This window comes from Rhinolophus sinicus, linkage group LG05 (genome assembly GCF_036562045.2).
Source record: "Rhinolophus sinicus isolate RSC01 linkage group LG05, ASM3656204v1, whole genome shotgun sequence".
NCBI lineage: Eukaryota > Metazoa > Chordata > Mammalia > Chiroptera > Rhinolophidae > Rhinolophus > Rhinolophus sinicus.
In genome coordinates, this window is record NC_133755.1 from 151,529,036 (window position 1) to 151,556,559 (window position 27,524).

A 27,524-nucleotide genomic window follows, 5' to 3' on the forward strand; every position below is an offset into this window, starting at 1 on the left:
GCAAGGTTAAGTGGGGGCACCTTACAATTAAAGGGAGCAGCATTTGTAAAGAAAAGCTAGAATCAGGAAAAGACCTCAGGTAAGAGCTAATGAAATTCTGTAAAAAATGTGAAGTGCTAGCTGTTAATATCAGAAAATCATGTCTTGTTAGGAAGGCATTCATTCTGTAGGAATCCTGAGAGAACATCACAAACTTGTATTTTCATTTTAGCCCATTGCTGTTGGGCTCAGTACAGAGTGAGAGAGAGCGTGGAAGAAAGTAAGTGTAGCTGCCTTGGCATACCAACATTTCCCACAATTTCCCCACATCTCTAGGGAACACAGGAGAAACAATTCCACAGAGCAGGTATGTTACAGAAGATGATTAAAGGAGGCCTTAGCCCTTTAATAACGTCACTGAGCACCCAACGCGGGCGTTCTCTACCGTCGCCGGCGCCTCCGGGGGCGGAGCCTGCCGGGGCTGACGTCACTATCGAGCGCCGGGCGCGCGTTTGGCGGCGGATTCAAATGTTCAGGCCAGGCTCTCGGGCCTGAAGAAGCGACGGAGGGGCCGGGTTGTTTTCGTTTTCTCTGCGGACCAGAGCTTCTGTGCGGTGCAGGGAGTACCTCGGAAGCTGAGGCGACTGGTGCCTGAGGGAGAGGATGGCGCTGTCGACTAGAGTCTCTCAGAAGAAGCAGATAAGGCGGAAGGCTCCTCGCGGCTTTCTAAGGCGTATCTTCAAGCGACAGAAGCCTCACCTTCGTCTAGAGACAAGTGGCGACTTACTGGTGAGATTCTGTCCCTTCTTGGGCTCGAAGTGGGGCCGGGCGAGGGTAGGGTAAATAAAAACCCCAGTCTTTACAGTCTTTATTTCCCCGACCCGGCAATCTGGTTGTTTCAGGCCTGTATGTAAGACGTTTTCTGCAGTGACGAGGCAGGTTTGCCCCAGCTTGCGTGTCAGTTCGTACTCCTGACGCTGAATTGTGCCGGGGCCCACGGACATGTAGATACCTGGACCGATTTTACGGGACGCTATTAGGCCCATCATCTTAAGGCGAGAACTAATGCAAAGTTCCTGCTTATAGCTTTTAAATATCGCTGTCTGGTACGGAGCCTAGTGAACGTTCGAAAGGTATGAAAGATACACAGTCTTTTAAAAGTAGATTTTGGAATTCAGACTGGGTCATTTTTATTTAACCATTGTAAAAGGCATTGCTGACGTTGTTAACCAAATATATTGCCCTATTTCCTCTACGTTAGCCAACTTGCTGCAAAATCCTGATTCAAAAGTTTATTTCTAAGTAGTATGTTGTCAGCTATGAACTCGTTTTCCTAGACAGGTAGAACACCTGTTAGTTCTCAAGCCAAAGCACTAAAACTTGTTTATCTGACTCATAATACCTGCAAGCATAATGCTTATCTAGTAAATACCCATAACCAAATTACTGTATAATATTTCTGTCTTGAAGTAAATTCAGAGTTTTTATGTTAAATGCCTGGGACATGTATCCCACTAGCAGAATGAACACCTTTCCTAGGTTTAAACCATGAGAGGGGCCTCCTCTGTTTTGTCACAAGAGGTCTGAGTAAAAGACTTGCCTTCATTACAAGTGGGCACCTAATTTTCAGGATATTAAGGTAAAGAATTGTGGCCAACAAGAATATATGGCATGGAGAGTGTCTTCAGAATGCACCATTTCATTTGTTCTTGAGCTACACTGTTTTTATTTTTTCCACCTCTTTTCCCTACAGCCTCCTCATTTGTTGCCTACTTGCAGGGTTTCTCTTTTTGCTAGGCTATTATAGAATTGTCTTCATTTTTCCTTTATTTTGTCTCTGAAGACAAAATATAACTTTTGGGGAGGGGTGAGGGGCTTGGGAAAGTAGCCTTTCTAATATCTCTTTCCCTCCTTCCTTGTTTCTTTCTAAGGCCTTATAAGAAAAGACGATGTATACTATTTTGTATCCACACCCATGGTGGTGATAAAGGTGGCACAAGTGAGTTGGATACAGTGAAACTGATTTACAAGACACTTGTAGGTAATTTATTCTGGAGTTTTCACTGGTGCGGGGGTCCCAAGTGGAAGGGGAGGACATGTACCTGATCAAGAATTTCTAGGAGAGTACCACATAGATTGGCAGAAATTTCTCAAGTAGTCAGATTTCTTCCTTCTCCATACCTGTCTGCCCCAAAGTAAACTGGGCAGGTGAGCTATATTGTAAAGTGGGTCCAAGTGGTGCCGGAAATAAGGGGACGTGAAATTCCAACAGTTGCAGTGGTAGGGGAAAGGACTTTCTTTAGGCCACCATCTATTCCTAGGTCCATCTATTCCCTTTTCTTTGGTTTTCATTAGTTCTCCTTCACTGTCTTGTATATGCCATGCATCACCCTGGTTTCTTTGCTTATGGTTTTCTGCTTATATTGACACTTCATAACCTTACCCAGCAGGTGTCCCACATCATCCATAAACTTTTCTACATTCCAGGCAGTCTGTTTTGATCTTTTTTCTGAACTTTGATAGCAGTACAAGTGTACATACAATGTAGCTGTTGGGATTTTGACACTGTTCCCTAAGAGTTTCATATGCCAGTATCTCCTAGTGTGGTATGCAGCTTCTTGAGGGGAAGGAAAAATACATATCTTATTGTGTCTCCCATTACCTTTAACACAAACTAACCTATTTTTATGCTATCTTTTGTATGTATTTCTTCTACCTGAAGATGGTCTTCACTCCACTCGGCAAACTCCAATTCTTTTCAAAATCCAGTTCAAATGCTACTTCAGTGCATCCTTCCTAATCTTCTTAGAAAGAATCAATCTTATGTTCCTCTGTCATCACGCATCTGTCTTTTACTTTTTTATAGGTTTGGTTCTCCCATTTGACTGGAAACTTTGGGACTGTTTGTATTCATCTAACGTTTAATACCTTGAACGTTCACAGTATACAATTTATGTCGGGACCACATGGTAACTATATGTGGATTGATTGTCATTTTTAACATCTTACCATTTCCTTGTGTTATTTCATAGTTCTGCACTGGCTTTTTGTTATTGTTTTGTTTCATTGTATATCTCCAAGGTTAGTATCGTTGAGTACATTTGTTAATCTGAATAAATGGTTCAGCTTTTTGGTGGCTCTATTAATTTTTAGACTTATCACTGAGGAATGCTGTGCAAATATCTGGATGTGTTATGGTTTATGTAAAACTCAAGTGCTGTGACGAAGGGAGGAGGAGGTCAGGCTGGCCCAGTCTTTTGGCCAACTGAGACTGTCATGAAATGGACATTTCTTTGTAAATTACCTTTTGATTTACCTTTCAAGCAAGCTGATTTTTTCCCCAGTATGACTTCTTGATGGAATGGTTTATCTTGTCAAGTTTGAATGCCTAGCTAAATACCTTAAAATTTGTTTTTGTTCTGACCATTTTAATTTAAACCTTTATGCATTTGAGTGCTACCACTCAACAGAAGAATAGGTTGCTTAAAAAAAATTCTGTGACATCAAAAAAGTAATATTAATTTGCTTTGGTATCTATGGCTCATGCCTATGAAGAGGAAAGGACTTTCCATGTAGGTTAATAGCATGAACCAAGTCTCAAAACAGAGTTTGGTTTATTTGGGATTGAGTAAACTTTTTTTTTTCTTTTTTTCCTAGTTTGGGCATATATGGAAGGATCTTTTGTTCATGCAATAATAATTGACTACCTATTACATATTGGGTCAACGGCTAAAGGTCACTGGAATACAATGTTAGGGAAGATAGTTATAGTTCTTAGTCTTATAGTAAGTACACTGAGGAAGACAGGTGAGGAATTGCTGCATAATGTACGCAGCGTGTGCAGTGAAAGGAAGTTCAGGGTGCTGTACATAAACTCACATATTGGGGGGAGTTGGACTTCCCGGAGAAGTCTACAAACTAATAGGGTGACTGTAGGTAAGGTTGTATTTGATTACCGAAAGAAGTTCAAAAACCTAGTATGGAATTGGAAGCTGAGAAAGGAGAGAGATGAAACTGGAAAAGCCTTGTCAGGTGGGGTTTAGTATTATGGAATTAATCTTGAGGGCATCTGGGAGCTCTTTATATTTAAAAGTAGAAAATATAGATTAACAGAGGAAATTATGCCATATTATGGAATGTTTTTGCTGCAAAAGGAAATGGGATGTCATTGGAAGTTTTAAATAATTGAATGGTATGATATCGTAATGTAAAGAATCAAGTGAGTGCTTTACCTCTGATTTCTTGTGAGAATTTAAAGAAGAGTGCATCAAAAAAAGTACCAAAAGAATATCTCCTTCCATAGGTTCTTTATCTTGTTAAATTTAAATACCCAAACTATATTTTCCCCAAACATCACTAAAACATACTTAAGCATCTGTAACAATTCACTGAAGATTTCTGCATAGTATAAATAATTTTAAAACACCACATTACGTAGTTATTTAACATTTAGTGAACAGTGGGGGAGCACACAAGATAGTGAATATTAAGTATTGTGTATTAATTGTTTTAACTGCAAAAAGCGTGTTCTAGTGGGTAAATACCCAAAGAAATTGTATGTTAAAGATACTATCTAATTGGACCTCAGTTGGTAGTGCTGTCAGGCACATGGCAGGAGAAAGGATGGGAAGATGTTACCAATAATTAAATAAAAGAGCACTGGCTGTGATCCTCGGAGAGAATTGAGATAGGACTGCAGTTCACTTTACATTCTCTCTTGCTTGGGTTTTGTGTTCTAGTTTAACTGGTTTCAAGGTTTGTATGTGTAGATTGACTAGCACTTTGGTTTGGATAGTGAATTTTGAGTAAAATATTAGCAAAATGTTATTTTACATATTCAGATAATGAGGTTAAATAATGTACATGTATGTTTTGTTTATGTGTAGTGCTTGTTTCTATAAGAATATGCAAGAAACTGGTAACCATGGTTGACTGGGGGCTGATGTGGAAGAGACTTATTTTTGACTGTCTACCCTTTTGTTTACTCTTTTGCTTTATGTTTTTATTTTGAAATAATTACAGATTCACAGGAAGTGCAAAAATAGTAGAGAATACTCATGTACCTTTACTCAGCTTTCCACGGTGCTAACAACTTACATAACTGCAGTCCTTTGTGGGATTGAATTTTGTATTGTTATATTATCTATTATAAATAATTTCTTAAAAGGTGCCTTAAAGATTACTAATGGTAGATAGGATTATTTCGATATTATTAGATGGCAAGTAACAACCTTTGTACATACATTTTTCAAGTTAGTAAATTTTTAGAATTTTGATTATTAACATGTTTTTTTTTTTGTCTACAACACTGAGCGGTAACTATTATTCATATATGCAGAGAGTGAGGCACTGAGAGCTTGGGTAAGCTGCCTAAGGTCACACAGATTCTTAGTGGAAGAACTATGATTTGAACCCAAGACTGTTTGCTTCAAAGGCTGCATTCTTAAATACTCTGTAATTGCTGCAGAGTCTGGCTGATGGGGAAAGGCTTCCCAGTTGGAGGAAACAGTATCAGCAAAGACAAAGAAGCACAAGGAAGCCCGAGCAATTGTGATTAGGATGACTGGAACATAGGGTACGTCTATGTGTCCCCTAAAAACAGGCTCTGAGATGGGAAATAAATGTCTAAGTCAATTTTATTTATTTTTTATGGAAAAACAAGGCAGGGAAGCCAAGTAAAGAAGAAATATTTAAAAGTCCCACTTCATGTAGAATGATCCTGAAGGGGACTTCTGGTGGTTACCCCTCAGGTTTGCCCTGATATGAGATCAGGGATCTTGGCTGTCACACTGTTGGTTATTGGTTGGAGATGGAGTAGGAAAAATCAGAGTGGATACAAAAGATGCACGCAGATTTGGTTGTAGCATCAACATTATCTACCACCAGGTGGTTGGGAAGGAGTGGTAAGAGTTGAGCATCAAGAGGAATATATGGGCACACTTCTGAGGGGGATCCAATGCCATGCTAGAGAATTTGGAGTTTGTCCCGACTAATCAGTCAGTGAAGACAGGCATTACTATTTTCTTTTTTATAATGGAGGAACTGTACAGTGATGGGAAAATACATGTGACATAGGGCATCGTACATACGTGGTGTGTAACATCCCTTTCTTGGAGTGAACTAGACAGATTTGGGTCTGAGTCTTGGTTAGGGTTGCACACATTAGAAAAGTCACCATACTCTTTGTCAATTATTTTTATCTGTATAATGCTCTATAGACTAATGTTTTAATTAGGGTACTTTTCCTGCAAGTAATAGAAAGGGGTTCTTCAGCTGGCTTAAATAATATGGAGGTAGTGAGATGAAGGGCAGCTCTGATTTGGTAAAATTAAGCCAACAAATAGCTTTGTTAAGATCATCAATAACAGAATTCATTTTTCTACTTTAACACTCAGTGTGTTTTGTAAGCTCCTGTCATGATTTTAAGACAGCCGTCGCGTTTCTAAGCACCACAGGCAGAAGCAACAATGTCCAGTGGACAAAGGGGAATCATTATTAACATGTTTTAAAGTAGATATTTCAAATAGCTGGTTAAAAAATCTTTAGACCTTGGATTGTAGAAAGAGAGATGATTAGCCTTAAATACAGTTGTTGATATGTTTTGATTTTAAATTTTTGGGAAATTTTAAAATACATTATAAATTTAAATTTACTTGGAATCAGAAGTAGGAATATTTGTTATTTAAAAGAGTCCTACATAAGTTTTGATCTAATGATGCTTTACAATAATGTTATCATCTATAGCCTTTGGTCAGCCTTGCATTGCATACCCTTGTTTCATGCATTATAATAACTGAGTCTCCTTTGTGTGGAATCTAAGGCCGACCTATATTCAGCAGAATTCTGTGTTACTTTACATAAAAGTTAATTGCGTTAATCACAGTATTAAAGAGTACAACATTAAATTTTGGGCTCTTTTATTTTTAAAAATCATTATTTTAAAGCATCAATGTTTGAGTTTAAAATTCCTTTGAATTTTCTCTTTTTAAGGTGCACCTGAACTGCTTACTGTTTGTTCATCGGTTAGCAGAAGAGTCCAGGATAAATGCATGTGAGAATAAGTGTGGAGTCATTAAAAATGAGCATGTACTGGCTGCAGCAAAGGTAAAGTCTGAATTTCTTTTCTTGAACAAGAATTAACTTTAAAAATATCACCTGGTTCATCACCTCTGCCTGATTTAGATTCCTTATTCAGCTTTGTCGACTCAGTTGACACTTAGCTTTTCTTGTTAATGGATTTCAATTATGGAGTTTGGTTTTCTTTGTATATTATTGATTTCTAATAGAGATTCATCTGATATTGATTTCTGATAGAGATTCATTGATTTCTGATAGAGACACTGCTTTATCATAATTAGGGGACAGTGAATGTTTGACTGTAACCTGTATGATATGTAGTAGGCTATATATACTATTGGAGAAGGTTTATCACCTTGAAATGTATCAAAACTTACTTTCTTCTGGATCATTTTATTTTCCTCATTACTTAAGTATTCGTTTTTCTGACTTTGTTTTGAGATCTGCTTGACTTATGAATCAAATCTTATAAAAGCAAGGAAGATTGCTTCTTACTGGTATTTTTATATAGTGTAAGAGTATCTGCGTAGGGCAGATTTTTTTTCCAAATGTGTTCCTGAGATCATAATTTCCACCAATGTTAACAGATGCTCCACAAAAAGCTTCCAGGGTCAAGGTAAATTTAGATAATCTAACATACATTACCTCCTTGAATAGGCACGATGTTATGTATATAGAGCTTATTTCTATAAGAATATTCAAGAAGTTCCCAGCCATGGTTGACTGCGGGATGATGTGGGAGAAACTTATTTTTGACAGTCTACATCTTTGTATACTTTTTAAAATATTTTTTTATTTTGAAATAATTATAGACTCATAGAAGGTGTGTAAATAGTATAGAGCGTTCCCATGTACCTTTTTGTCTAGCTTTCCACAATGCTAACATCTTTGTATAACTGTAGTTATGTAAATTTATAAAAGGTTATGAGAAATACAGCAGTAAAGAAAGTTTTTGAACACTGTTTAACTTAGTATTTTGTAAATTTGAGTACATAATATGTCAGCCTTTTGTAAATTCTGTTGAGTACATAGTAGTTTTCTTTTGCAGTACCATACTAACATCTTACAGAACAGAGACGGGCTAACCCAGGGGATAGACCTATTTGGTGGCCTCTGTAGAAGCCTAGAAATGTGCATGCCTTGGCCTTGTTTTTAGGGGCTTTAAATTCTCTTACAGTTATACACATGCCAACAAGTTGCTAGACTACTAAAGTCAATATAAGCGTTTTTCTGCAGGTAGAGCAAAGTTTAAGAACTTGAATAGTGTATTGTGTATTTTAAATTTAGGGTTTGTTTGTTTTTATTAATAAACTATAGGTATACTTACCTAAAAGTAGATATGTTCTGTAAAAAATTTTTGGATGTATTTTGTTCTCATGCTCCATGTGTTTTATCACTAAAGATCTTGTTTTGTTTTATCTTTCTCATGGGCCACATGTTTTGAAAATTGTCTACCTAACAAGCTTTTCAGCGTAAGACGACTAGTCTTGGTCTCTAAATTGACATAATTCCAGATCAAATATAAGAAATTTGGTGTTACAATGGATTTGTATTGCTTTATAGTTGTTAAATGCCTGATTTATAATAGGATTTTCGAGTTTTGGAACATTCTTTAACAGGATTACTAAACTGTCTACAAACCTCAAGTTAGGAACCATTAATCTGGACACTTTTGGCTTATAATTGAAGAAATTAATATCTAGAAGTGACTATAAAAACAGATTTTGAGAATCTAGGAATGTTTCATGTTCTTTGAGACAAGTAAATGTCAAGACCATTTATAAGGCAAAAGGATTCCCTAATCACCTTGCATATTGGTTTTATAAAATCAGTCTTGCATATTGTACACATAGGACTATTTAGCTTTTTGTTGAGAAATTACATTTTATTTGCCATAGGTATAATATGAATCTTCATTTTTCCCCCCCCCACAGGTAATTCTAAAGAAGAGCAGAGGTTAGAAGTCAAAGAACACGTTTTTGAAAATGACATGATGTATTATTTTAGGTGGTAACAGATTGTGAAAGCTCTTTTTACATATCAGTTAATAGTGTATATTATTAAAATATTGGCTGTTTGAGGGATGTGTGAATTTGTATTTTTTTACTGGTGTTGTAATATCTCAAGAACGGTAAATATCTCAGAACTATATAACTTTTTTTGAGGAATTATGTTTCATTTTAAGTGGTCTCTAGTTCATTTTACTTCCATTTCATTGGTATTGTAAATATTTCACATATCAAAAATGAAATCTTACTGTATGAAGTAACTTGAAGAGATGAATTTCTTAGAATTAAGCTTATAAGTATTAATATTTAGACACAATTATGGAATCAATTTAACCCCTGAAAAAAGATAACATGCAGTCAAATCTAGGCACATTTTAAGTAATCCTTGTAACTCTTTAATGCTGTTGCGTAAGTAGTACCATCTATTTTCATGTTATACCAATAGTATAGTGACATAGTTTCTGAACTGTAAACATCAGCAAAGTGTTTTTCAAAACATATCTCCCTCCCCAAACCAAAAAAATTACAGGGCAAACTGATTTATTTTCTTAAAGTCACACAGATTTAATAGATGGGTGTTTTTTACCCCCTAAGGAAACTTTAGAAGTTTATTGTATATCATTCAATAGTTGTTATTTTTAACTTTTTATTTTGAAATAATTATAGATTGCAACATGAAGTTGCAGAGACAGTATAGAGAGGGCCATGTGTACTCTACATCCAGTTTGCCCCCAATGGTTACATCTTAAATAATTACAATATCAAAACCAGGAATTTGACATGAGTACAGTATATGTGTAATTCTGTATCATTTTATGTGTATAGATTTGTGTAACTACTACTACAATCAAGATATAGAAGTATTTAATTACCACAAGTTTCTACGTAATGCTGTCCTTTTATATATTATACCCAGCCCCGTATGATTACCCCTCGCCCCATCCCTAAACTCTGGCAACCACTAATCTGTTTTCCATCTCTGTATAATGTTGTCATTTTGATGACAAAATCATAATCATAAAGGTTATGACTTTGGGGTATTTGTTTTTCTTCACTCAGCATAGCTTTCTTGAGATCCATCCAAGTTGTTGCATGTAGCAGTTTGTTCCTTTTTATTACTGAGTCGTATTCCATGGTATTTATGTACCAGAGTTTGTACAACTCTTCACCCATTGTGGGGCGTTTTGATGATTTCCTGTTTTTGGCTATTACAAATAAAGCTGATAAAACAATTGTTTGTACATTTTATATTTCTCTGGGATAAATGCCCAGGAGTGTGATTTCTGGGTCAGATGATAAGTATATGTTTAGTTTTTTAAAAAGAAAACAGCCAAATTATTTTCCATGGTGACTACCATTTTATATTTTCATCAACATTTTATGAAAGATCTTTCTTTACATTCTGATGAATATTTAGTATTGTTATTTCTTTATATTAGCTGTTCTTAGGTGTCACCTCATGGTTTATAATTTGTATTTTCCTAATGGCTAATGATGTACATATTTTCATGTGTTTATATGTCATCCATTTTTCCTCTTTGGTAAAATGTTTCTTCATTTCTTTTGTGCATTTTCTATTCCGATTTATTTTTTCTAATTTTGAATTTTCAGAGTTCTTTATTCTAGGTGTGGGTCCTTTGTCAGCTAGTACGATTTACAAATATTCTATTCTGTAGCTTCTCTCTTAACAGCATCTTTTGAAGATCAACAGTCTTTAATATTGATGAAGTATAATTTGTTGTATATTTTTTTCTTTCATGTATTGGTGTCATGTTTAAGATCTCTTCACCAAGCCCTAAGTCCTGAAAATTTTTTCCTATATTATTTTTTGCAAGTTTTATAGTTTGTTTTACATTTAAATCTCTGATCTATTTTTGAGTTAATTTTTGTGTAAGGTGTAAGGTTTAGATCAAGATTCTTTTTTATTTTGGTCTGTGGATATCCAGTTGTTTCAGCACCATTTTTTAAAAAGACTGCCTTTTCTCCATTGAATTTCTTCTGCACTTGTGTCATTAATTCGTTGGTCATACTTGCATGGGGTATTCCTGGGTTTTGTATTCCATTGGTTTGTTTCAGCCCCTCCACCAATAACACATTGTCTTTATTAATTCCAAGCCATCCAGAAATAGAAGGTAGTAAATTTAATTTAGCATGAAACTAATATGTAGGAAGGTGCTCTACATAAAACTCATGTGAAAAAGACTAATTTTCACACTGATTTATGTTAAATTATTTACTTCAAAATTGTTATAGGCAATGTTTTCATGAATAAAACAGTGTTCCAAGAAAATGCAAATAATTAGTTTAGAAATTATACCTACTAGAGATTTTAAAAGATCTAATCATTATCTTGTTAATTGTCCTAAGCAAAAAGTTGGCAAAATCATTGGTTTTCTTTTTGAAATAGTTTTAAGTCTTCCTAGAGTTGGAGTTGTTTATACAAACTCTAAGTTCTTTTCTCCTTTTTAAATGTATTTATTGACTCCAAAGTGTTTATTGATCAGAAACTTCTGTGTCTAAATAAAAATTCAAGCTAGCCACTACATCCTGTGTTATGGCAATGACTTCAATGCTAGGGATTCATAGCTAATGTGCACCATAGAAAAGCAAGGCAGAGGCATACTTTGTGCTCTTGGGGACAAAAAGTTGTACTCAGTAACCTTAAGAAGTAACTTGTTTCATTTGTAAGATGTATCTTGTTCTTCCTTGTATTTTACTCATTTATAGTTTCTCCACTGTCTAATACTACAAAGGCAGATGTTTTTCTTTATTAATGGAGGTATAATTTTTTAAAAGGCTAGATTATCAAGTACATGATACATTCTTTGGGCAATTAATTATCTGTGTTATGATAGCTCTCATGCTGTGTTAAATTATATTTTAGCTGATATTTAAATTTTTAATTTTAAACTCTTTTTATTTTGCTAAGTAGAGGATAAGCTCTCCTAGGGCAAAAGTTTTTAATTCTTTAAATCCTGAAAGCCCATTTACAGATTTTTTTTTAAATTTCCAAAACAAGGACTGGATTTTCAACTATCAGGGCTTGATGAAGATGTAGCTTCAATTCTTCCAGTTATACCTGGCCAGTAGTAATGCACCTTCATGGCCTTACTGAACTCCAAGGATAATAATCCAAAGGAAAGAACATTTTGCATGTTTTAAGAAATCTGGATGACTTTCTTGATTCTTCACTAAACCACATTTAAGCAAAATAGTTTCAGTTTCTCCCTCTACAAAATTAAGAATTTGAAGGCAATAGTTGCTAACATCCTTTCTAACTCTTCAAAAAATGAAAAAGACACTGGTTTCTGAGAAAGCTAACATGGAGAATGTTCCACTATTTGGATATATGAGGCCTAACCCATAGTGTCTTAAGTGCATGAACCACATGTGATTATAACACGTCTGAGCTCCCTAATATCTTTAATTTTGTTTGTCTAAGAGCCCAAAAGGGAGAAGCTGTTTTATTGATAACTTTTCTTAAATCTGTTGCATTTTTTCCCTATGTTCTTTCTTTTTTTCACCTATGATTTTCTTTAGAAATTGTACTGAAAACAAGCTTTTCAGAGTTAGGATTCATATTTGGATCACTTGATTTATCTAAAGCTACATATAATCGGAAGAGGAAAACTTGGAAGATACTGTTTCAAAGGTGTTTTGGTGAAGTTGGGGCAGTTTTGGCTTATTTACTAAATTTTATTTTTAAAACATTTCTTGTCAACATAGAAATATATTTTAAAAGCAAAGTGGCCTATGTCTGTTAAGCCTTGAGGATTTTTTGTGGCCTCAGCCACCAAGATCACTTTCCTTAATGAAGAGCACCATTACCTAGAGACAGTATACTGCCACGTGGAGAGTATCTGGGTTTTGTATGATGAGTTGATAACAAGTAGACCAGTGGGGGAAAGGTGTCTGTATTAGATTGGAGGGGTTTCATCAGCCAGCAATCCATAATGGGGTGGGATAACCAGACACCATCATCTGGCAGCCCAGGTACTATAATTAATTGGCTGATAGAGATGTTTTGTTCGACCCTCATAGCTTTTTAAAAAATTGAATTAGTTGATTACATTTTAAAATTAAATTTTACATACAAATTTAATTTCAGGTTTCCTTTGAAAATTGGACATCTGTTGAACATGTAATGTTGACATATTGTCAGTAATATATCTTCAATGTTGACCAAATATAGCTCTCCCTTCAGCTTAAGATGTTCTTTGGTTCACTTTGGTTAGTTAGGTCTGCTTTACTTATTTATGTACGGCTGTACCTCTGTAGGCATTTCAGTTCACAATCAACTTGAAAACTTAAAAATTGTCATTTCTCTTGACATACCTGGCCAATTTTAGTGGTATGCCACAGCCATGACTCGGGTATGCTCTCTTAGTGTGGTATTTCCAAACGTTTCTCAAGTTTCTGGTAGCAATTAGCCTGCACTCTTGTTCCAAGCTTGCTTCCAAGCTGTTGGCTTGCACTAGTACAAGTCCACTAGCAGCAGCCCTTAAAGAGTCTTGTCTTGGGCAGTGGTGTAGGGCGGTGTTTGAACTCATCCAAGCATATCTTCCATCAACCTCATCTCTCCCATCCAATAGGGACACAACTTTCTTAAGATTTCCTGTATTTATGCAAATTAGATTAAAATTCACGTCCAATTTGCAACTTTCCAAGGGGCTTTCTTAGATTTCATGAATATATTGCACAGATAATAGTGCTATATGGGATTTGCTTCTCTGTACGTTGAGCACCAAAAGGAACTTTTGTCTCAAACAATACTTCTTCAGTAATGTCACTTTGCTTTATGATGCTGTACCAGGAACCATAATGGCTCATAGTTATTTGTCTTGTACTCAGTCCACTCTATTCCTGACTGGAAGAGTTTGACAGACATGGTGAAAATGCTCTCTAGACTTAGTTCTAGGGTGCCGCCTGGAGGCATCTGTTTTTCCTGCGTCAGTTGGGCATTCAATTATATATTTGTTGAATGGATGAGTGATGGAAGCTACTTAAACCTGACCTCTTTCCACCTACTCTGCCTACAGTGGAATAGAAGAAACCTGTCTTCAAAAGTTTTGAAGAATAATGTAGACGGTATAACTCTAGGCTTTCTTAAAGGCAGAGGGTTTTCTATAGCATTCCACCCAGAAAGTTTCTAAAGTTGTTCTTCAGATAGATTTCCCTTTCCCTATTTACGAAAGCTGCTAAAAATCTCTCCTTCTCTCACTATCTCCAGGGTACTGTCACCATTTTCTCTATTTAATCGCTCTTCCTCTTTCTGCCCTGCACGGAACTTTCAGGCATTCTAATTCCTGTGAACACATGACTGTCCATGTCTGGTGCTTCCTGTGGAGGGCAATTTTCATGCACACAAAAATGCTGAGGAAAAAGGTCCTGGTGAGTCTTGAGGTCTGGGGGATGTGAAATGACTGGAATTTCTTAATTTTCAGATAGAACCACAGGCCAATGGGATGGTAGCATTATAATGAACTGGCCACTTGGCCCAATCCTTACTTTAAATATTGTAAATCTGGGGGTCAAAGATAATTAAAATGGAATTGTGACCTTATTATACATTTTCAGAAATTTGATTGAGTTGGGATTAAAGAAAAATGTTACCTGAGTGTAAAAACTATATGAGTTTTTGATGAAAAGAGGCTATTCTAAAGCTATTACTTAGGGATTTTAGTAACTAGTAAAGCAAGAAAGTAAGAAAAATGTCTTTTTGTCCTCCCTAGCTCTGATCCACAAAGCATTAAATGAAAATGAGTATTTTTATGTTTTGTGGCTATATGAGTTTTCCCCCTCATATCTTGTGGGTGATGAAATTCCTTAATTGTGAAGTCCAGATTTCTGATTAAGCAATTCGTTCTTAGCTTTTTAAATCAAATTTTATCTCTGAGCTTTGAGAGTTAAGGCTGCCAAGATTTAAATGGGGAGGAAAAACATTCATTTTGATCCCTACTGACATTAAATTTTAAGACTTTGCAGTTGTAAAACATAAATCCTGAAAGAATCCAAATGTGGAAATAAAGTTGGGATTGAGTATGCTATTATTATTATTATATTTACTGTGCAGGGAGAAATAATGCAATCTAATATATGTATAGTATAGGTACTTTGGATTTGTATTATGAGTTCAAGTTAGAGCCTTGAAGATAATTTTTTAATAAAATTTTACTCTAGTTTTTTAATTACCTTATTCTTTATAAGGTATTGTGAAGCCCACAATATATTCACAAAAATATTATATTGTGAAGCCCACAATATAAAAATAATACATATCTTTTTTCCTTGCATAAACAGTTTGGTTAATGGAATAATGGCAATTTTCAAGACTATTCAAAATTTGTAATTATTTTTGAAAATTTATTGATGTAATTGAAGTTGTAAATTAAATCATTAAAATTTGTATTTTAAAATTTGTCATAGTATTTAAAGATACTATACTTAATAAATGAAATATGCCTAGCTACAAGTCCAGATATAGAGAATTTGGGGAATTGGAGGGGGCAGCAAGTAGATCAATAAATTGATTAAATGTTCCTAACCTTGTAATTTTGTGCAGAGAGCATCCTGTGTTGTGAAAGTAACCATTCTTAGATTTTCATTATAACTGGACTGTTCACATTGCCCGGAGGGAAAGAACATACCTAATTTTAATAAATTCTCATTTGTATTCAATGATATATGTACATTTTTGGTCAAGTTAGATTTTAAGTGGGTTAAATTAAGTATTAATAATCATACCTGAATAGGTATTTGTGAGATCTAAAAGTACCTTTATGTGTTATCTTGTGAATATGATAGTTTCTGAACTTATAAATGTGTACCACATACTCACATAATTAAGTTGGGCATGATCATTTATTTAGTACTTGCTGTGTGCTGATCACTCTGGAGTGAGAGACAATATCCTTGTTTTCAAGAAGTTGACCATTTATTTATATGAGAGTACTATAGAATTTGCTTAAATATTTATAAATAAAAATTAAAAAAAATTAAGGTCATAGTAATTACAGAGATCATGTAAAAGGATTTGAATCAGAAAGGCTTCCTGAAAGAAGTTTTTTTTCTTCTCCAAATTCAGTCTTGATGGAAAAAATAATGGAAGATTGGAAGTTGACAAAAAGCTTGTAGGAAAAGACAAGGCGCAAGGAATAAACGATGAGATGAACTCAGGATTAGAGTGCAGGGGCAAGCATGATGAGATTGAAGACATTGTCTGGAAGATTTCCAAATGGTGGGTGACTTGAACCACCAGGAATTAAGAGTCAGTGTAGGGTCAGGAGGTAGGCAATGAGGTTCTTTGAGTGAGGTTTTAAGTAAAGAAAAAAAAATTTTTTTAAAGATTATTCTGGTAACTATGAGTGGATTAAGACAGAGAAAGTGAAACTGCTTTAAAAGATACTGCAGTGGATCAAATATGAAATAATCATACAACAGGCTCAAAGTTTTAAAATAGACAATAGATACTGTAGAACTCACAAAGGAAAATATATTTTATAGTCTTTGTTTATTGTCTAACTCATTTAAATTTTTAATTAGGAGTAGACATTGATAAATTATAACTTTGATTTAAATCATATAGAGGACTTTTTGGAATGTTAAGACATGGGTTATGGAAACCCCAAATATAGTAGCTTAGACAAAGTAGGGGAAGTAGGCAGTTTAGAGCTAATGTAATGGCTTAAATATTTCACCAGGGTTCTGGACTCTTTTTATCTGTTCTCTCAGCCTTTGGGGTGAGGGCCTTTCATCATCTCCATGCGTATCCCTATAGTTTCAAAATAGCTGCTGCGTCTTCAGATACCACCTTTATGTTCCATACTAGAAGAAAAAAGAAGAAACTGGAAAGGGTGGAGCCTGTGTCAGGAGAGAAAAAAGCTTTCATCTTATTACTTGAACTTGTCATATGACTACCACTAGTTAGTTGCTGTAGAGTCCCAAGAAAATGATTTTTTTAAAAAAATTTTTATTGAGGGATAATTGATAAATGTATGCGGTCTGACAATTAAGTTCGAGAACGTGTTGCAATGATGTTGCTAACCTTTTTTGATATCAGAGGGATTATTCGTAATAAATTTGGACCAACTGGACAAACAGTTAAGTTTACTACTTGGAAGTGCTGAAAAGGCTACAGGAGAAACAGACGATCTGAACTTTTCACCAACAATTCATGGCTCTTGCATCAGGACAATGCACCAGCTTACATGGCACTGTCTGTGAGGGAGTTTTTAACCAGTAAACAAATCATTGTATTGGAACACCTTCCCAACTCACCTGATCTGGCCCCCAGTGACTTCTTTCTTTACCTGATGATAAAGGAAATATTGAAAGGAAGACATTTTGATGGCATTCAGGACATCAAGGGTAACATGATGACAGCTCTGATGGACATTCCAGAAAAAGAGTTCCCAAATTGCTTTGAAGTTTGGACTAGACCTGGTGTCGGTGCACAGCTTCCTAAGGGGAATATTTTGAAGGTGACCATAGTGATACTCAGCAATGAGGTATGTAGCACTGTTTCTAGGAGTTCGCGAACTTAATTGTCAGACCTTGTATGCCCAGGAATGAGATTGATGGGGCATATTGTAGTTCCATTTTTAATTTTTGAGGAACTACCATACTCTTTTCTATGATGATTGCATTAATTTACATTCCCACCAACAGTGTGTAAGGGTTTCCTTTTCTCCACATCCTCACCAACATTTATCTCTTGTTGGTAATAGACATGCTAACATGTAATAGGTGATATCTCATTGTCATTATCTTTTGTATATTCCTTATGATTAGTGATGTTGAGCATCTTTTCATATACCTGTTGGCTATTTGTAAACCTTTGGAAAAATGTCTATTCAGGTTTTTTGCCCACTTTTTAATTGGGTTGTTTGCTTTTTTGCTACTGAATTTCATTAGTTCTTTACATATTTTGGATATTAACCCCTTATCAGATATACAGTTTGCAAATGATTTCTCCCATTCTGTATATTGCCTTTCCAATTCATTGCCAATTTCCTTTGCTGTGCAGAAGCTCCTTAGTTCAATGTAGTCCTACTCATGTTAGCTTTTGCTGCCTGTGCTTTTGGTGTCCTATCTAAGAAATCATTGCCAAGACCAATGTCAAGGATCTTTTTAAAAAAAAATTTTATTTTAAAATTACAGTTGACATTCAATATTATATTAGTTTCAGATATATACTATAGTGGTTAGACAGTTATGTAACTTTTGAAGTGATCCCCTGATTAGTACCCACCTGGCACCATATATAGTTATTATAATATTATTGACTGTCTTTCCTATGGTGTACTTTAAATCCCACAATTATTTAGTAACTGCCAATTTGTACTTCTTAATACCTTAACCTTTTCCACCCAGCTCCCCCACACCCTGTCCACTTGGCAACCATCAGTTTTTTTTGTTGTTGCTTTTGTTTTATGTTTTCTTCCATTAGTTTTATGGTTTCAGGTCTTACACTTAAGTGTTTGATCCATTTCAAGTTAATTTTTGTGTGTGGTGTAAGATAGGGGTTCATTTTGATTACTTTGCATGTGGATAACCAGTTTTCACAAAATCATTTACTGAAGAGACTCTTCTTTCCCCATAGTGTGTTCTTAGAGGCCTTGTCAAAAATTAATTGGCTGTATATGTGTGGATTTACATCTGGACTCTATTCTGTTCCAGTGGTCTATATGCCTTTTTTTTTTAACCTCAGCACCATACTCTTTTGATTACTATAGCTTTGCAATATAGCTTGAACTCAGGAGGTGTGAATGCCTCCAGCTTTGTTCTTCTTTATCATGATTGCTTTGGCTGTTTGGAGTCTTTTGTGGTTCCATACAAATTTGGGGATACTTTTTTCTATTTCTGTGAAAAATGCCATTGGGATTTTGATAGGGATTGCATTGAATCTGTAGATTACTTTGGTTGGTAGGGACATTTAATAATACTATTCTTCTAATTCAAGAGCACAGGATATCTTCCATTTATTTGTGTCTTCAGTTTTTTCATCAATGTATTATAGTTTTCAGTGTTCAAATCGTTTCCCTCCTTGGTTAAATTTATTCCCAAGTATTTTATTGTTTTTGGTGCTTTGTCTCTGAGCACAATCAAGGTTCTGTCATTAAAGGAAGGAACATATATTAGGTAGGTGTGTCTGGCAGAAGAGTTGTTTTGTAGAACCCAGTGATCGTATAAAAACGTGTTAAACCATAAAGTTAAAAACTTTAAAATATTGGGTTGAAGTTCTTTCAGTTGTTTGAATACTGAATCGACAGTTTTTTATTCTTTTTGATTATACTACTTTCTCAAACTGTGTGGCCAGAATAAACCCAGATTACACCAGCCAGAAAGTGTAGAAAATACATGTAGTCTGAGGACCAATTTATAAATATGAAGAATATTACATAAATATGTGGTTTCAATTGTCTTTAAATTAAAAATTTTAATTTATATTCCATGTTTATAGTTTTAACATTTATCACCTTAAATTATATTTTCAAATGTGTGTCACTTTGTTGTTTTGTTTTCTAATACCACCTATGATCTCAGATGTAGGTGAGCCTTCAAATTAAATGACCAGTGTACTTATAACAATTTTATAATAGGAAATAAACATAGCCAGATAGATTATAAGGCATACCTAGTATACTTTGTTCCTCAAATGATATGTGATATATGTGTAAAATTGTACAGCTAAAGATATTTAGTCAATGAGATCACTGAATTGGCAAAATATTCCTGAAGGTTTTAAGAATGAGGCTCTGAAGGTATGTGGTTATTTGAAATATATTTTGGACAAGCCTCCTGTGATGCAGAAGAAGTTAAAACGTCTAGCCAAAAGATTGAATCACTGAAGAAGTGCAGAAAGCACCAGCAATAAACTAGCTAAGTGTCCTTTCTGGAAATGCAATCATTTCGTTGTTACTAACATAAGTCTTCTAAAGTGCTTTGGGATATTACCAGTAATATAGATTCTGTGCCCATGAGTAATAAAATGTTACTCTTAGTCACTTGGAATTTTAAATCTTACTTTATTTCTAGGTACAGCTGAGTCAGTTTTCTTCTTGGTTTCTAAGGGAATCCTCAAAATAATTATATTTTCTTCTTACAATATTATAGTTGAATAACTATGTAATAATGCTTCATATATGAAAAATAATAAAGGTACAAGATGTAAATGATATCAAATTAGTGTTTTGGATTCTGAAATCTTGTTAATATAGTCATCAAAGATTTTTTTGTATGTAAGGAAACACTTTTACAACAAAATTTGCTTTATTCTAAAACTACCAAGAGCCAAAAGAAATTATATGGACCTCTAAAGTACTTAGTCTGTGGACAAGATAATAAAATTTTCAGTACCTACTATTTTTAGGGCACTGTGCTAGAGAGTGAGGGACATAAAAACCATTAAAATACATGCCTTGCCCTTAAGAAGTTTATAGTTTGAGCAAATAACAGAGAATAATTCATGACACAGAACAGTTTACTGATATTTAAAGCCATTCCAGCCATAAAAATCTATGCTGCTAACATGACTGCCTATTTTGGTTATTGCTGCATAGCAGATTGTCCTAAAACTTAATGGTTTAAGACAAAACCAATTTTATTATTTCTCATGATTCTGTGGATTGGCTGGGGCTCAGCTGGGCAGTTCTTTTGGAGTCAGATGATAGCTGGGCTGGGATGTCCTAGATGACTTATTCACATGTCTGAGACCTCAGGACTCCAAGTGGATTCTCTCTTCCCATAATGTGTCACCTTCCAAAACATCTTCATGTGGCCCCTTCTCCAATGGGTCACCTTATATCATGGATTAGGGTTCCAAGAGTCAGAAAATGGAATTTTTAGTATTCTTAAGTTCTGGGATCAGAAGTACCAGAATATCCATTTTCACCCCATTCTATTAGTCAAGACAATCACAAGACCAGGCTGTGCTGGTGGGATAGAGTAGGGGCTAGGCTACACCTCAGGTAGGTAATGGAGGCATTTTTGGAGGTCATCTTTGGAGATTAGCTACCACAGAGCCTGATTAGTGGTTTAGGCCTTAATTGCTGTGGGAGTACTAAAAAATAGAGGATTCTCTGAATTTGGGTGACTAAGGATGTCTCCAAGATTAAGGCTTTTTCCTAAATCAAAAAGGCTGTGAGAGAGGAGATGGCAGGTAAGGGGTATAGGGTAGAGATTATGAGATCTTCCGTAGAAAGAGTAGAATGTAAAAAAGTACATAGTTGGGAAAATAAAGTCATTAGGTTAATAAGAGTTCAAATACAAATTTTTAAAAATTGACCCAATGTTATAGTCATTGCCTGTTTCAATTATTATAGAAAAGACTGGTGAAAATGCATAGGAAGTAAATGTTTTTAAAAGGCTGATCAATTCTAAATAGGAAGTATATTCTTTAACAACAGCAAAGCTAGTGACTTTAAAATTGAACCATTATGGATTTAGAAATAAGATAATGAAATTTGATTTGGATGAATTTTCTGTTGGTTTCCATTGGATTTGAGATGTTATTTAAGTAGCTGGACAATGCCATTCTAATGCAGCATGCTACTTGAATATAGAACAAGTAAGAAAATACAGGTATAGACATGGCGGCTTGGGAGTTTTGTTTCCTGAATGATTCAGTTTGGTACAGTTCAGGCTCATAGCAACTGAGTCTATCATATTCATCAGCATTGAGAGTGAGAGCTGATGGCTTAGAGCAAACAGTCCAAATCTGAAAACAAATTAAGTCTTGACCTGGGGATAGTTATGTATGCTGTGAAAGAAGAGACTGGCGTGAATTCTTAGTAAAGCAAATCATTACCACTGCCCCCACTTTGGAATTTATTAACAAAATCAGCTCCAGGTAAATTATATTTAAATAATTCCATTCAGTCATTTTCCACTTTTGTTGATTACTTGCTATATGAATAGTTCAATGCTGAGGAAATAAGTGATGTAGAACTGTTCTAATTTTCAGACAGTTCTTTATTAGGCTGGAACCTATGTTCCTGTTGCTGCCATGCATTTGGTACTATTTCTGTCCTTTAGACGAATATCAATGAATTGCTTCTCCAAGATATTCCTAAATCATCTGGAGAACTAAGCATTCCTACTGATCAAGTCTTCCTTGCTCCCCAGACTCTTCAATGATTAATCTTTTACTGAAACTTTTATAATCCTCATTTATTCACTCAACGAATACTGAGTTTCATCAATGAGTTAGACAGTCAAAATGACTTTTGAACTGTGACCTATAATATGAGAAGGAGATAGCCTTGAGAAGATCTGCTGGAAGAGAGACTTCCCACATTGAGCACTAATGTATTCAAGGAACAGAAAGAAAGTCAGCCATGCTGTAACAGGCTGAAGAGCTGAGTTAGGCCAGAGGATGTATGGCCTCTGAAGCTGTAATGAGAACTTTGAAATTTATTCTGAGTGTGAATAGAAGGTGTTGGAATGTTCTGAGTAGGGAAGAGGTGTATCTATAAGTTACCTTTTATAAGGATCATTTCTGGTTCCGGGTAGAGGGAAAACTATAGTAGCAGGGTCAGGAAGGTGCCAGAAAGCCATTACCACAGTGCACCGTGATGATGGCAACCTGAGTTAGGTAGAAGTGGTGGAATTAGTGGTGGAATTAGTCTAGCCCCTCTTTGCTCTCCACATACTGCCCCTTTCTTCTCAATCAGTGCCACAGCTGGTGAGTGCCTATGTTGAGCCCCACAGCCCTTCACTTGTTTTTTTGCCTCTAGGCCTCTTCTACTTCCTTCTCTATTGTTTTTTGACCATTTTTCTCTCCTATTTTTCTTTTTCGTCCCATTCCTTTCTGATTTTTCCCTTTTCTCTCTCACTCTTCATATGTAGGCTTTATAAAGATCATTTTATTCCCATTCACTGATAGACTAATCCTTTACTCCTTTGAGGAGGCATATAAAGGGGCCAGTCTTTTAAAATTGTTGCAGCCTAGGAAATTTACAATATTCTGATACAGAGGCTTGTAGAACTAGTTCTCTTTGTAGCCTTGACTGACATTGGAAAGGTCTCGAATTGTAATGGCTCATCAAAGGAAGCTATCAATAAATGCACCATGCATGTCTTGAAGCTGGATGTAGCTGCTATACTAACTTAGCTTTGGTTTGGCCACGCTTGGGAGTCTTGCTTGGTGCTGGGAATGAATGAATGAAAATAAACACTTGGTGCACAAGAGGATTTTCTGGTCCACACAAGCTGACAGCCATCTATCCCTGCATACATAGCTGAAAATGTTATACCTTAGTGGCTTTCACATCCTAGATCAGTGCTTGGGGCCTAGGTAGACAAGTGTGCCAGGCAGCCCACCTTCCCCCTGAGACAGAATGGGCATCTTGCAAGATCAGCATATTGCTGATTGGGGATTCTGTCTCTAGTTTTGTATATTGCTACATGAGTAATAGTAGGTCTCTCTTGTCATTCCTATCAATGTGTAGAAGTAGTAACTCAGGAGACAGCTAGACCCCCTTCTAACAGTAATAGACTTGACGAGGCAGGGGCTAGGGACAGCTAAGAGCAAAACCAGAATAGATATTGCAGCTGGGGTCCTAGAACTGGGCATTTCTTGGGAATTCCCACTGTCAGAATTTCTATGGCTAATTCTGTCATACAAGTTATATTTTTAGTTGTCTTATTAAAATAACTAAATATTCCCTAAAGGCAAACTGACGAGCACATACTGCTTTTCCTTAGTCATAGGAATTGGCAACAGGAAAGTGTTTCACATGGTGAGGAAAATGCCACTGGTTAATAAAAAGAGAGCACAGAGATGCTTTCCTGGGGCACCCTGTGTTCTTGTGGGGCTGGGGAGGGACTATGATTGATCCATTCGTTTTCATTTTGACAAAGCCACTATGAGATTAATTCAGCCTGTGTACACAGCCAGCCTACTTGCACACATCTTTAGGTAATGGCGATATTCTAGTTTTGTAAGTGAAGGAACTCAGCAGAGTTATTTAAAGAATTAAATAAATAATTTATTTTATTTTTAGATTCTAGGATTTGGGGAGAAAGCTAGGATAAAATAATGCAGGGTCTTTTCCTCAGGGATGTGCAGAAAGGGGGATATGTGAATTGGGGAGAGCAGGGGAGCCCTTCAATCCAGACCTCTATTCACAAAGAGTATCACATTTACATTGCTGTTTTTCAACTAAAGTTATATAGATGGTTACAGAGAGACTCACAATTTAAGGAAAAAGATGTGTCCTTTTATGCAAACATTCATCCCCGATTGGCTGTTCACTACTTTACATATTCATCAGTTTATCTTCGCCCCAGCCTCCTATTATAAAGAAACAAGTCCAGAGTTAGTTGCTACAGAATTGAGCTGGGTTTGAATTGATGCTATTCAAACACTTTATTTTAAACCTTGGTAAAGTGTAGTAACGGGCAAGCGGTATCACTGTCTACTTAATTTAAGTGGAAATGGGAGGGAAGGAGAAACAAACCTAGTAACACCTTCTGCAGCTTAAGTATCTTGCCAGATTTTTTAGCTAGTGTGAGTCTGTTGTGCCACAGAATTGGGACAGCTAGGAAATTCTCTCAAACACTCACACTTTTAAGAACTAGACTTTAAATCCATCTTTTGACTTGCTTTTCATAAGTAAACCACATGCTAACACACTACTCACTTTAAAAGCACTATACAAACATCACAAAATCACTTCCAAAGTCTAGACAATTTCCAGTCTCTCTGTCAGAATGGAAATAATAACAAAAGACTTATCCCAAACGTAAGCCAACCAGAACATTAGAGAACCTTCACAGTAATCTGTTTTGCACAGTAACTTCCGGAAATTTTGTGAGTAACCCACAGTAGGGAGCATATAACCCCGTAACACTCAGAACATATTGCCCAAGTTACACATGATGACAAGGTAAACCTTTGCTGAAGAACTCTTTCAAAGGGGGAAGTGGTATGAAAGGAGATGCTCTCCCACTTTTGAAACCCCAAATTAGCTACAGCTGTGGCTGTACGCAGCACACTTAGGGTCTGAGCGCCGCAAAGTATCTCATCCTTTGGTTCAAAGGAAACAGAAACTTAACTTTTCCACCAAAATAGTTTTAATTGTTAACCTGCTGTAATGAAGGTGGGAGTGGGTATGCATGGATGATATGTACTGTTATTTATGATTCTTCTGTACTTCTTGCCCTGAAAGCATTTATTAGCTGGCTCTGAGTGACTTCACACATAGGTACAATTATTTATTTATTCATTTAGTTCTTTTCTGCTGAAGAACACAAGGTGATTGATCACTTGTGGAGTTTTCCAGCATGGATGCAATTCCCATGTAATTGTCAGAGTGCCATAAAACTATTGTATACCAGCTTCATTTTAGAAGTCTTACACTTAGCTTTCAACCCACAAATAAGGGCCATTAAAGTTAAAATGTCCCTCGAGTTTCTTTCTAACATTGTTTTTTTCCCAACCACTACAGATGGAAACAAAACAAAAAATAATGTGCAGGCTCTATCCCTGAATAAGGTAAAGCTTTTATGGTGAGATATTTTATCGTGGTGCTTCAAGATTCATTATTGTGATGTATTGCCTGGTGCATATTGGGTTCATAAAATAGGGAATAGTAATTAATCCTATATTGAAGATATGAACTTACAGTCCAAAAGAAGAGGATCAGAGCTGTGTACAGACAAGATCCATAGGATGCAGAATGTCAGACATATTTATGTGACAATTTGAAATTATGCCTGATTCTTACAGCTACACTCCTTGGAAGAAAAGGAAATCCATTTCATATTTGTTACGGAAAAAGATCATATAAAAATAAGTTTGAATAAAGAAGAAACAGAAGAGGTTAGCTACTGGTGTTGTAAATAGAAACACATTGTGTATAGAAACTTAAAATTTTGGACCTTATATTAAATGTAGAAGAAATAAACATTTTACTACTTTATGCTGTTGCTAAGAATCAGTGAACTTTTTTTTTTTTTTTTGTAAATAAATAATTGGCACTTTAGTATCTGGTCTTTTTATTCCCATTACAAATCATGGTCAACTCTTATTTGAGATTGAAAAATAAAAAAGTTAATGCTGAAAATTGAATCAGTTATAGTAACTAATGTACTCAATAAGCATAGGCAGAGCACCAGCTTTGTACCAAGTCGTCTTGGTGTGCAACGGGGATTATCCAGGTAAGATACAGTCTCTGTCTCCAACGAACCTCAAATGCATGAAACTTGCAGTCCAGGTTCCCATAATCCTAGCTAACAAATCTTTTGTTGAAAATTTTAAAATTAAATCTTAAAATATGATGTGGAGACTTTACCTTTTTCACCTTAGAAGTTTTCACATAAGGAGTTTTCCAGTTGTTCTTTCCTGGAAAATGGGTAAGTTTATTGGAAGAACACTAGAAGAGATTTCACTAATGCTTGAGCCTGAGGCCAACATTATGCATGCTTTGGGAATAAAGGAAAGATACTGGCCTCCACTGCTGTCAGGTTGGCCTTTTAGGTGAATTTAATGCTCTTGATTTTATGATGTTCTGCTTCCCCTGAAACCTACCCTGGTTTATTCCAACCAATGTGGTCTGAATTTCATCCAACATTTTACTAATATTTATCAGTGCTAAACTCGGTATTGCTTGATAAGTCAAATTTGTTGCAAATCACTTCCAGTTGTACAAATACATTATTTACTCATAACTGGTAAAAACATGTTGTCATTAAATGAGTCGACATACTCATGTAATTACCTGGGCTGGGAGTCTGGGTAAGTGTGATTATTCTGGAGAAGGAAAAATCAAAAGAATTAAAGTATAATTCCATGAAAACTATAATCTTTGACAGTTATAAACATAGGCATTTTCCAAAAATGTGTTTCATTTTATTGTAACAATTTTTATTTTTCTGTTTCTTTTTATAAAGTCTCTATAAATTGCCTGAAGTTTGGATGGATGTATTTAAATATTTCAATCAAAGTTTGGCAGCTGATGAACTGAACCTAGTTTCATTACCACTTCCAAATAACCCGCCCTCCAGATTGAGTTCATGGGTTGTGCCACCAACCTGTAAAGTCATGGGTGAAGTGACTCATTGCCAGGGGAAATGCTTATGGCACAAGTCCAGTTTGGAACAGAGACTCGCATTCGATTTAAGTTTGGGAGCAGAGCCTGAGAGGAGCCAGAGTCCTAGCTGAAGCCGGAATAAGGTTGTCAGAGTACTGAAACTTACCCTCCAGGATTCACCGGACTGCTGTCAAATTGTGTATTGAACTGAAAGTAATGAGACCTCAGATTGGGTACTGATTTCGTCTGGAAACCCACCTGGAGTTGAGTGATGAGCAGTGGCCCTGCTGGTGTCTGGAATGCTGGTCATGGCAGAAGGGCCTGTCTCTGTTTTAGGTTGAGCTGTCATAGAAATCATGAAAGGACTGATGAAAAGATTGATAAATTCTACTCTGGCATGTGCATCTTTGTCTCAGGTATGTAC

General features: G+C 35.8%; 1 protein-coding gene and 1 long non-coding RNA gene across 2 annotated transcripts; both read left to right on the forward strand.

Moving 5' to 3' along the window:
* The first annotated feature begins 475 nt into the window (after positions 1-475).
* On the forward strand, positions 476-9,136 carry CENPW (centromere protein W). The gene is made up of 3 exons (XM_019729509.2): positions 476-768; positions 6,970-7,083; positions 8,991-9,136. The coding sequence occupies exons 1-3, from the start codon at positions 643-645 to the stop codon at positions 9,015-9,017; spliced, it is 267 nt and encodes an 88-aa protein (XP_019585068.1). The 5' UTR covers positions 476-642; the 3' UTR covers positions 9,018-9,136.
* LOC141571708 (uncharacterized) lies at positions 777-4,991 on the forward strand. The gene is made up of 3 exons (XR_012496742.1): positions 777-1,112; positions 1,911-2,020; positions 2,846-4,991. It is a non-coding gene; the product is annotated as an uncharacterized LOC141571708 (long non-coding RNA).
* Positions 9,137-27,524: the final 18,388 nt, after the last annotated feature.